The sequence below is a fragment of the Phascolarctos cinereus genome, unplaced genomic scaffold, assembly GCF_003287225.1.
Source record: "Phascolarctos cinereus isolate Bilbo 61053 unplaced genomic scaffold, phaCin_HiC Scaffold_9;HRSCAF=440, whole genome shotgun sequence".
Taxonomy (NCBI): domain Eukaryota; kingdom Metazoa; phylum Chordata; class Mammalia; order Diprotodontia; family Phascolarctidae; genus Phascolarctos; species Phascolarctos cinereus.
This window is the reverse complement of record NW_027556402.1, coordinates 233,131,322-233,143,662: the sequence shown is the minus strand read 5'-3', so window position 1 is coordinate 233,143,662 and position 12,341 is coordinate 233,131,322. Positions and strand designations below refer to the sequence as shown.

The 12,341-nt window shown below is 46.0% G+C and overlaps 1 protein-coding gene across 1 annotated transcript in view; it reads right to left on the bottom strand.

The window, feature by feature from the left end:
• TRIM44 (tripartite motif containing 44) overlaps positions 1-7,344 on the bottom strand; it is a 178,307-nt gene extending 170,963 nt beyond the window's left edge. Inside the window, exon 1 of the mRNA XM_020963958.2 lies at positions 6,425-7,344. Within this exon, the coding sequence (XP_020819617.1) occupies positions 6,425-6,790 (366 nt within the window). The 5' untranslated portion in view covers positions 6,791-7,344. The remainder of the gene's footprint in view (positions 1-6,424) is intronic.
• Positions 7,345-12,341: the final 4,997 nt, after the last annotated feature.

Sequence of the window (12,341 nt, the reverse complement as noted above, 5' to 3'; positions counted from 1 at the left end):
TGGAGAGATTGAAGCCTCCTAAATGGGCAGGTGAAGTACCCTCCTTTTGTAAATGAGGCAATTTGCCCAAGAACACACTGCAAGTTTGTGTCAGGGCTTCACTCCTTCACTCCTTCAATCCTCTTGGCCTCAAAGGATCACAGGTTTGGGGTAGGAAAGGGACTTACTGGTTTCTTCAGAATTATCAAAATGGTTTCCTTCTATGCAAAATGAAGGGGTTTGATGAGATAATCTCCAGGACTCCTCCAAATTCAATTTAAAAATTCTAAAAAGGTGAAAGAGGGGAGAAGATGAGGAAGTGGTAGCATAGAGATAAAGGTCTAGATAAGGGGGAATAAAAGAATAAGCATTTAGAGAGCCCTACTATGTGCCAGGCACTTTACAAGTATCTCAGTATATCGTAACAAATAATAGCAAGTAGATGTTATTACTAACCCTATTTTACAGTTAGGAAACTGAGGCAGACAGAAGGTAAGTGACTTGTCCAGGGTCACAAAGCCATTTGAACCCAAGTCTTTTGGACTCCATGTCCAATGCCTTATTCACTACACCATGCATACTTATTAGTTCTGATGGAGACCCCTGGTGGGAAGAGTCAAGCTTCCATCACTCTCCAGGGAGAGCTATTTTCTCCCAGCTGTCACTACCTGGTCAGGATAGTTTCTGAATTGCCATAATGGCAATGAAATCCCCCAACCCCCAAGGAGACGTACCCACAGACAGAAGCTAAATTTGTTTCAAAAAGCCTATCTTTTCTGAAAATTGAAGTGGTTTCCAATTGATATCATACCTTTGACACTGTGAGCAAAGATGGTTTATAGTAGTAAAGAGAGATGCTGAGACACTACCTCCATTTTTGGGAGAATGTTGGGGGGTAAGGAGGGAGGAGACACCCACACAGGCACTCTGATCCCAACACTCCTACTCACCGAAATGCAGGAGCTGGGACTCCAGCCTGGCCTCCTCTGCTGCCAGCAGAGGCCACCCCCAAACACACAAGTTGGGCGGAAAGTGGTCGAATCCACACTTGGACTGCTCCCAGGCACACGGTGTTCTAGGGGCCCTCAAGGCTTCTGTTACTTACTCCCTTTGGAAGCCTTGGCTCCTAAGACCACAGCCTTAGAGGCCAACTCCTTCATTTCACAGATGGGGAAAGTGAGGCCCAGGAAGGGGAAAGGACTTGCCTAAGGTCATCCAGGTTACAGGATCATCCATCCAGAGCTAGAAAGGGCCTAAGAAGCCATTGAGTCCCAATTCTGTATCTTGGACTCTCTGACCTTTAATTCAACATTTATTAAACAACTATGATGTTCCAGGCAAAATATTAGGCACTGGGGATACAAGGACAGACACCAAATGGTCCCTGCCATAAAGGAGCATTTTATATTTTTTTTGGAAGAGATAGCATATACACAGATTATTAATATTAATAATAATAACGATGATAGCAACTCTATAACACTGAAGTCTACAAAGTGCTTTACTAATATCTTATTTGATCTTATCTTATCCTCACAACAACTCTGGGAGGTAGGTGCTGTTATTATGCCCATTTTTACAGATAAGGAAACTAAGGCAGGCAGAGGTTAAGTCTAAGGTCACACAGCTAGTAAGTGTCTGAGGTCAGATTTTAATTCAGGTCTTTCTGAGGTCAGGTTTACTACTCTATCCACTGTATCACACAGCTTCCTAGGAAATCCAAAATAATTTGAGGCAAATGCAGAGGCATGACTGAGAATTTGTATTCACTTGGGGCAAAAAAAAAATTGGGAGGGAGGGGTTAATGCATACCCCTGGACATTCTGATCTTAGGAGTAATTGTACTGGAATAGGATGGGAGAGAGACAAAAAGAGGGGGGGAGAGAGAGACAGAGAGAGAGAGAGAGAGAGAGAGAGAGAGAGAGAGAGAGAGAGAGAGAGAGAGAGAGAGAGAGAGAGAGAGAGTTGTAAATCTTCAGTGTTATGTAAGGAGGTTGAGTGCTTTTTGGTGTTGAGCTGTAATTTCATCGGTGTATATGAAACTTGATGACTATTCCAGGATGAGTTTTAGCAGAGTACCTGGGGCCCCAAGAGGCAGGTGATACTGTCCTGATGACAGGATGTGTCTGGGGGCTCTGGTACCCAAGCCTTCCTCTCCAAAGCTTCTCAGATGTTCATACTGTTTGCCCATCAAGGAGAACAGACAGAGAGCTGGTCCAGAGGTAGAAAGACAGGTCCACAGTTGGCTTGGACCTCAGAGGCCATCCAGCCCCAGGGGAGGGGCACCTGACTCCTAACCCCAGGCCCCAGGACATCTCTTGCATCCCTCCAAGTACTCAGCAGTTGTGAATTCCATTTCTATATTATTTTAAGATCTGCAAGCACTTTATTTCAGTATCCGCATTTTGCAGATGGGGAAACTGAGGCACAGCAAGGTTAAGCCAAGCATCACACAGCTAGTACATATTGAGTTGGGATTTGAACCCAAATCTCTCATGGCTCCATGTTCAACCCTCTTAGGTGCTGAACAAATGAACGAACGAATCGTGCAGCATTTTTTAAAGGGCCACAACATTCCACAAATTATCAGGTTGAGACTCAGGCTTCAAGAGAAAAAGAAGAAAATTTAGAAACATCAAGAAAATAACACTGAGGTTTTAGTGTTATTACAGAACTGGCCTGCAGGCTTCCCAGCAGAAAAAAAAAATACAAAAGTCCCAACTACTTTGAGCCAACCTTGACCTTCCACAATGAGCCAAGTTTTGGGGCACGTCCACAAAGGCCAGTTCAGTTTCCTAAACTGTACATTAAGAGTCCTCCTGAATTAGAATGCAAGCTCCATGAGGGGAGGGATAGCTTAATTCTTCATCTTTGCATTCCCAGTGTCCAGAAAACTGCTGGCTCATAGTAGGTGCTTGGTCAATGTTTGATGGCCGATGAGCAAAGATGGTTCATGGTAGTAAAGAGGGACGCTGAGAAACTGACTCCTTTTCTGGAAGAATATTGGAGGGTGGCTCTTAATCAATGATCATTGGTCAAGGTGATTTCGGAGGAGTAGGCCACAGTTGTAAAAGTACAACTCCTGAGTGATTTAGATCTTTAGCAATTGCCCAACCAAAAAATTCATTGTCCTAAAGCTAATCTGGAAAGGTCCATTGTCTACTTTAAGTCAGGCTGGTCAATCAATTAATCCACAAGCATTTATTAAGAGCCCTCTATATGAAAGGCACTATGCTAGGCACTGAAGATACAAAGAAAAAGTGGAGGAAGTCCTGCCCTCACGAAGCTTAGGTTTTATTGGAATTTGGAGAACAGACATCAGATATCACCAGGCCCCTTCTGGAAGTCTTTCCAGTTTGGTAGGACCATCAGACCATCACCAGAGCTCATGGTCTCTGTTGGCAAGACCTTTGAGAACCCAGAGTACCCTTCCTGCACCTCCAGGAGGCATCAAAGTGGGACCTGAAGTAGGGATTTCTTCTGGAAAATTTAAAATTCCTCCACTCCCTCCCAAATTACAGATGTTCTCAGCATATTTGCCACCCACTTTCGAGATGTCCTCCACCTCCAACCTGTCTCCACCAGGCAGCTCTTCCCTCCCACTCTTAGCTCCTGCTTTAAAGTTGCCCTTGAGAAGAAAATGAAAACAAGTCTATGGTGTTTTGTCTGATGCATCTTTGTTTCTTCCTCCTTCTTCTCCCCATGCCCAGCACAGTGCTGGGTATTTGGTAGATGTGTTCATTAAATATTTGTTGACTAAGTTAATGATTTTCCCAATTACCTAGGTTTTCCCTCTAGTTCTTATTTTTTTCAGTGTATTACTTTTCATTTTGGGGGTGGGGGAGTAGAGACAGAGAGGGAGGGGAGGCACTGGGTTAAAGTAGGAGACACGATCTTGATTTCAAGAAAAACATACAGCTTCCATACCCAATACCAATCAGAAATATGGCATGAACAAATGGGTGGCAGCAGCAGCAGCAGTAGTGAGACATGTTGGAAATACTGGCCCTTGAGTCTGAGAAGCTGGGTTCAAATCCTACCTCTGATGGTCATTATGTCTGTGACCTTGAGTGTGTTGCATGCTATTCTTGGGCCTCAGTTTCCTCCTCTGTAAAATGAGGGGGTTGGATTAGATGGTCCCTTCCATCTTAGAAGCTTTGACCGATTCTATGTTTCAGGGGCTTGAGATAGCCGTGGTCCATTTATTAGAAGACATGGAAAAGGGGATGAGATGCCATGACTTTGGATTCCAAGGGGCCCAAATCAGTGCCATTGGGATCAGCTTCTGCCATCCAGGAAACACAGAAAAGCCCAGAAACAGGGTTAGGAACCTCCTTCAGAGAGTATGTGTCTTGGACGTTGGCCCACGACCCTGAGTTCCTCCCAACCTTTGGACTCATGACCACTTGTTTTGGGTGATGAAGGATCCATGTGACTTCTTCCCCTCCCTATTTGCTCAGTGGCAGACTTCTAGACCCCTGGGACCCTGGGAATCTTTTTTTGCCCTTTGGGCTTCACTTCTACTTTATCAATTGCCTTTGGCATTCATTGGACCTCTCTGGCTACCTGGTCTTTGCTTTTACCAATCACTGTGAGCCTCAGTTTCTGACTCTATAAAAAGTGAAATTTCAACTAGATGACCTCTCCCTTCTCAAACTTCTTGCCATATCTGTGCCTTTATCTACATCACATTACACTTCAAATTAAATTTGCCTGTGTATATGTATTATTCCCCCCTCAGGAGAATATAAGTGACATGAAGGTAAAACCTGTTTCCTTACTAATTTATATTTCCTTAGGATTAATAATAATAAATAATAATAATAATAATAATAATAATAATAGCTAGGATCTAAATGGAGCTTTAAGGTTTACAAAGAGCTTTACAAATATGATCACCACAACAGCCCTGTGAATTAAGTGCTATTATTATCCCCATTTTACAGATCAAAAACCTGAGGCAGGCAGAAGTTAAGCCACACAGCTAGAATTATTTGATTCTTGAGTCAAATCACAAATAAGCTGTGCCCACAATATACCTGATGCAAAAAGGGGTTGAATTGTTCTTGTGTTTAACTTCCCGGATTCTAGTCACCCTCCCCCTACAGCCCTACACCAGTGATTTATCATACCTAGGAGGTGATGCTGGGTTCTCACAGGCCAATACCATGGGAACAAAAACCCTAAAAGTCCCTAATAAGCAGAAAAGGCCTCAAATATGGGTAGAGTCACAAATTCCCCCTTCAGTGACAAATGTTCATCATCAAAATTAGACCTTGAGGGATTATTGCTATTATTACTATTACTATTATTAATTATTATTATCATTGTTTGCCATAGCATGACTTTGGGCAATTCACCATCCCTCTCTGAGCCTCAATTTCTTCATGTGCAAAAGTGAGGATGGACTGGTTGATCTCTAAGGTACTGCCCATAAACTTTTAAAGGTCTGGCTCAATAAAGCACCCACTAAAAGCACGGAAGGTCTTCTCCCTGTACTCACAGAGGGAGGATTCATCTCCGTAATGAAGGAATCAATCAGCATTCAGCAAGTGTTGATCAGGCCCCTACTATGTGCCAGGCACTGTACTAGGTGATGGGGACTCAAAGTCGTAACTTCGATGGTCTCTTTTCTAAAAGAGCTTCCGTCATGATAAATCATCCGTGTAGGGCTTTAGGGGAGAGGTCCTAGAGGTGAGGAATAATTCCACCCTTTTCTGCCTCAGGTGTATCGATTGTGGGGTAGGCATCTGTGGAATGTGACCCAAGAACCATTTATTCTGACTTCAGGGGGAAAATGAGGGGTCTGGGCTAGAAAGCCTCTAAGGTCCTCAACAGCTCTGAATCTAAGATCCTGGGGCACTTAGGTCTCTCTTGGCTTGGGTTTATCCTTAAAATAAGGTTGATTAGGTAATTTCTGAGTTCTCCTCTGCCTCTATGTAGAATCCATGCTCCTACTACTCTTGAGGTAAATGGGCCCCTGAGGATCTCTCTAAACTTGGGGAGGGAGTCCCTAGACCCCCTAGAAGGCCATAACTTTTTTGGATATGAAAAATAGGGTGAGGGGGAAGGGATGAGGTTGGTACCCAAACCCCTGATTGGCACCAGAACTGAACACAGGCCCCTGGGTGCCCTGACACCCCCTGCCCAGGGCCCTGTCTTCACCCTCATGATCTCAATAGTCTTCAAAGAGGATGACAGACCTCAGTAAGCTTTTGTCACCGATGCTAACCTCTTCAGATTGGGGGGTTGAGAGATGAAAAAGATGAGGTTGGCCCCAGAGCTACTCCGCCTCCCCCAGGGTCTTATCTTCACCCTCATGGTCTCCTAAGCTTTGGGAGGGGTCCCCATCAGGCCTAGCCTCTTCAGATTGGGGGATGCAAAGGGTGAGGTTGGGCCCCCAGTCCTGCCCGCCCCGGCTGCTTCCCCAGCACCCCGTCCTCACCCTCATGGTCTCGTAGGCTTCGTCTAAGGTGCTGAGGGGGTGGTGCTGGTGGGAGCCCGCCACGGCGCACAGCGTGCAGATGAGCTGCTCGTCCTGCTTGCAGTAGAGGCTCAGCTCCTGGTCGTGCTCGGAGCACTTTTTCCTCTCCAGCTTCTCCGGCTCCCCGGGGTCCCCGCCGGGGCCCCCGTAGTCCCAGAGCCGGTGGCTGCGGTACCTCTGGCGGTGCTCGCGGGCATGGGGCTGGCAGTAGCAGAAGCCGCAGCTGTCACAGAGCTGCACCGCCCGCTCGGCCTCGTCCGGCTCGCAGGCGTCGCACGTGCCGTCATGGGGGAGCTCTTCGAAGGCCGGGCCCGCTCCCGAGGCCATGCTGCTCTTGACCTCAGGCGGGGCGGAGGGTCAGTGGCCTGGGCTGACCCTAGAAGGGCACCTGGCCGCGGCACTAGGGCCAGGCCGCGGGGGCTTTGTCCACGGCCATCCCCAGCCGCGGGGGCACTGGGGCTGGGCAGGGAAGCCTGCAGGCCCCACGGAGCGTCTCCTTTCCTTGCCCAGGGATGAGAGCGTCTACTGAGGCTTCACTTCCTCCTGGCACTCCCTCCTTCTCCTCTGGGCGACTTCCTGCGGGGGGAAGCCTTCCCCTTGGGCTCCCATGCAGCACGGTCTCCAGCAGGCGCTGCTGCAGCTGCTGCAATTGCTGCTGCTGCTGCTCCCGCTCCTAGCTGAGCGGCCGCCCCTGACCCGCAGCGCCCGCAGCCCAGCAGCGCCTCGCTCCTGCCCTCCGTGCCGCCCCCCCCCTCGCCGGGGCCCGTAGCCGTAGCCTCCTGGGTCTGCCGCAGGCCCTGCACCCCTCCCTCTATCGGGGTGTCTCCCTCCCTCCTCTCCTCTTTCCTGCGTTGCAGCTCCTGCCTTTGTCCCTGACTCTGCTGGTCCGGCTTTATTTCGAGCCCGGATCTCTCTCCCTCCCTCTCTCTCTCTCTCTCTCCCTCCCTCCCTCCCTCCCTCCCTCCCTCCCTCCCTCCCTCTCTCTCTCTCTCTCTCTCTCTCTCTCTCTCTCTCTCTCTCTCTCTCTCTCTCTCTCTCCCTCTCTCCTCTCCCCCCTTTCTGTCTTTCCCCCTCCCCTTCTCTCTCTTCCTCTCTCTTTCTCTCTTTCCTTCTCTTTCTGTCGCTTCCCCGACTCTCTCCCTCCTCTCTCCTCTCCCTCTCTTTTCTCTCTCTCTCCTCCCTCTCTTTCTCTGTGTGTCTCTCTGTGTGTCTGTCTCTGTCTACCTCTCTCTCCACCGTTCTCTCTAAGTCCCTCTACCTATTTTTCTTTGCAAGCCCCAAATACCCCCAGCTGTCAGGTCTGGGGTGTTGGGTCAGGCTGCCCCAAGATCCCCAGAGCTAGGGAAAGGGCCTACTTTCACTCTTCAAGACAGACTGGACTCCTTTCACTTCCTGAGTTGTTCAAAGAGGCAATGGCCTTCCTCTCTCCCTTTCCCTCCCTCTGTTGCTGCTCTCCCCCTCTCTCCCCTCTCCACCCAAGAACTCAAGAAGGCTGAGACTGAGTGGCTCCAGGTCAACACCTTCCCCCCCCACCACCCAGCCCCAGATTTTTGTTCCTGGGAAGGAGGAAAGTGGATCAACACTCTACAATTCACACCAAGGGATTTCTGGGGGCTGATTGTTTGTTTTTTGCAGGAGGTTTTGAGGACACTCTTTTCCTGAAAGCCCCTAAGCCTGTTGTCTTTGTGTGTCTTAATCTCCCTAGTTGCATTGTCTGCTATTTGGGGCTCTACGTGGGAGCCGGGACAAGTGGGCTGTTTACCAGACAAGAGAAAAAAAAGAAAAAAACCCCTCAAGCCCAGAATTGATTGAGGCCTCCAAAATAACACTGGTATTTGCTCCTGAAGCCCCATACTGAGACTTTTCAACAACTACTTAATAAAAAATATATACATCCTATTTGCATCTTTTGCTCCCAGAGGCCCCTGACTTTACCTGTGTCCTCACCTGCCCTCAGGCACCATGACAGTGGTTGGGCCAGCGAGAAGGAAACCGGAGGAATTAAGAAGAGAGAGACCTCTTAGCCCCAGGGATTCCCAGTAGCACCAGCATGCAAATCATTTTCCTTCTCTAGCAACAGACTGCTCAGGAATACAAATAGGATTTCCAGGGGAATTAATTTTGTTCTCGGTGCTGAGGTGAGAAGCCAGCTGTCCACCTGACCCACTTGCCTCTATGTTTGACCTGTACCTTCCTTCTACCTGGGAAGTTGATTTCAGCCGCTTTCCTTCTTACTTCTGAACACCCCCTTCTCTCTCCTCCTCCTCACTCCGCTCAAGACCTTTGCTGCTGACATCAGCCTTTCGAGGTCTTGAGATCATGAATATAAAGCTTGAAGAGATCTTAGAGGTCATCTACTCCAACCTGCTCATTTTACAGATAAGGAAACTGAGGCCCGGAGAATGTTTACGCAGCCTGCACAAAGTAGCAAGTCGTGAAGATAGGATGCAAACTCAGCTAATTACAAGGCATTATAAATGCCTCTGGAATTGAACTCAATTGCCAGAGGGATGCATTCCCCAATAATCACACTTTCTCTTTTGTGACTGATTTCATTCTCCCTTCCACAGGCCCATGAGATGTTCCTTTATTAGCCAACATCTTATCCAATTAGAATCAATATAGTGAAATATGACCTCTCTGGTACCCTCCAGTCTCTCAGTAGCTCTCAAAGGCCCCCAGAAAAAAGGGAGGGTTGGTACTCAGCTGTGCTCCCTGTTATCGGACCCTTCTCGACTCTCCAGTGACTTTTCCTAAGGCCCTTAATAATAAACAACGTTTAGAGGGTAGCTGTTTATTCATATCAACTCAGAGCTTTGATTGTTGGTAAATTTTTAATGTTCCTTAAAAACAAAAACAAAAAGAAACTAACAGTCTCCAAGCCGGAATTTATACAACAGCTCCAAATAAGCCATCTCTCAGGATTTTGTGAATTACATTCATTTCATTCTCCTCTCCCTAAAAGATTTCTGAATTTGTCATGGATGTTGACTTATAGCTGCAATCACTGTACCTTGTGTTCACGTATCTACCACTTCCCTCACCCCCAAGTGCCATCCACGGTTTTGTTCAATTTGTCTTCATAAAATTCCTGCTAAGTCCCTGGGAGCCCTGGCCTATATCATGCATAGCTGGGGAGAGGGGAGGTCATTAGAGTCAGAGAGCAGAGTAAAATGAACAGGCCACCTAAACGAGGCTAGCGATCCCATATCTTTGGATGAGCTGAAGAATGCCGCCTCTTGGCAAAGCCATATTTCTGAAGTTTCTATATTTGGAAATGCTTTTATTAGGCAAGGCTCGGACAGTCAGTGGGGAAGGGATGCAGGGAATGAAAGACAAGTTATTTACGATCCATCCTGGGATCAGCATTCCTGAGGGAAGAGTAAAGCTGGAGTAGAGAACATGATTCTCATTCCTCCACATTTCAGATATTCAGCCTCCTACGCACAGGAACAAAGAAAGGGATTTAGAGACCGAGGGGGACCCCTGAGGTCCTCTGGTGGAACACCTATTTTTATAGATAAAGAGATTAAGGCTAGGAGAAGCCAAATGATTCGTGAATAAATGATTCTTAAATTAAATTGATTGAATACTTCTTGGTCCCCCAGCTGGGAGATATTTAGTCATGATGTAGTGGCAAGATAGCTGGCTTCAGAGCCAGCAAGACCTGGGTTTAAGTTCCATATTGGTTGTATAACCCTGGGCCAGTCATTTGATCTCTTAGTACTCTAGCCAACCCGCTAAGCAGCAGAGAAGGCAAAAGGAGTTGGTTCCCTATATCAATAAAATAACAAGTCTGGTTCCTGTTTTAAGGAGTAGATAATGAAAGATAATAATATACAAACAAACAAATAAATAAACAAATAAATATATGTTGGTTTTTATTTGTATCCTGAGCGCTTAGCACAGTGCCTGGCATATAGTAAGAGCATAACAAATGTTTGTTGACTCAATTGAATTTGACTTGAGACCACAAAGTGGAAGAGTCAAAATTTGAGCCCTTGTCCCCTGACTCTATACCCAACTCAAAATCGTCCATAACCAAAAACACAGCAGCTTCTTCCTCCAAGCCAGCTCCAGACTTTTCAGTTCCTTTCAATGGTACCACCATGTCCCAGTCATTCAAGTTCAAAACCCTAGAGCCATGTTTATATCTTCCCTTTCTCCATATCCATATGATTAATCAGTCACCAGATACTACTGATTTTACCTTCAAAATGTCCCTCCTGTCCCTTCCCTTTCAATTTCTGTCACTGCCCTAGTATAATCCCTTATTACCTCTAGCCTAGGTTATATCATCTGTCTTCTTCTTAATTTCCTTTCTCATTCTTCCAATTCCTTCTACATGGCCAAATTCATCTCCCTTCCAAAAACATAATTCTGACAAAGTCACCCTTGCCGGTTTGTAAATTGCTCATTTTTATAATATTACTGTCATAGTATAAATTGTTCTCCTGGTTCTGCCCACTTTAATCTTCATCGGTTCAAAGACATCTTTCCATGTCTCTTTAAAGCCATCTTTTTTCCTCATTTCTCACAGCACAATTTCATTATATCCATATACCACAATTTATTCAACCATTACCCAATTGATGGCTATCTCCTCATCTTTTTACCCTTCCTTTGCCTGAGCTCCCCAGAAGAAGCTAGCAATATCATCATCCATCCATCCATCCATCCATCCATTGCTCTGACATTCATTCAAACACAATATTTGCTAAGTCTTGTGTTCAGCACTGGGGGGAGATTGAAAGCCCTTTGCTTTCAAGGAGTATTTAATCTTCTAGGGAAGAGGAGATAAACACAAATAACTGTAGCACAAGTTAGAATATGATAAACACTATAAGGTAGTTTCTTTAAAAAAAAGTTTTCAGATGAGGTAGAGATCACTTTCAGCTGGAGTGTCAAAGAAGGCTTCAGAGAGGATGTGGTATTTCATAAAACCACAGAATTTCCAAGTAGGAAGGGACATCAGAGGCCATCTGGTTTAACTCTTACACATGCAAAAATCTTCTCTAAAACATCCCCGAAGAAAAATCATCCTCAAAGACTTTTAGGGGGTGGAAACTCATTACCTCCTAACCTATTCCATTCCATTCTTGGACCTGTCTCAGTGCTTTCCCTGACATCAGATCTAAATCTATCTCATTACAGCTTCCATCCCTTGTCCCTGGTTCTGCTCTATTGGACCAAGCAGAATTCAATCAAGTCAATTCACAAATGATTCATCAGTCAACAAGCATTTATTAAGCACCTACTACGTGCCAGGCACTAAGCTGGACTGGAGTTACACAGAATGAAACAACCCTATAGTCAAGGAGTCTATATTACAGTGGAAATTATTTACCTTATGCAAGACAATTACTATGTACAAGAAACTGTGCTATATGTACTGGAGATAGAAAGACAAAGGTAAAACATAGCACGTGTGCTCAAGGAGCTGAGTCCACAATCCTAATCCCTCATCCAGGTGATAGTCCTTCAAATGTTTAGGCAGCCGTCATGTTCCCCCAATCCTTTTTTCCCCTCAGGCTAAATATGTCCAGTTCATTCAATCCATCCTCATAGGTTATAGTCTCAAGGCCCTTCATCAGCCTGGTTACCTTCCTCTGGACACTCCCAGGTTTGTCAATATTCCTCCCAAAATGTGGCACCCAGAAGAAAGTGCAAGACTCCAGATATGGACTGATTGTCATTTTTAATATTATGGATATTCTGCCTTTCTTGGTGTAGATACAATTAGCTTGTAAGGCTGCCATCTTACACTGCTGAGTTTGAGGTCTATACTGAACTTGGGGTCCACTAAGACCCCTAGATCTTTTACTACAAATCAATGATCCCTTTCTAAAACATATGATTCTTTTAACTGATAAAGCAC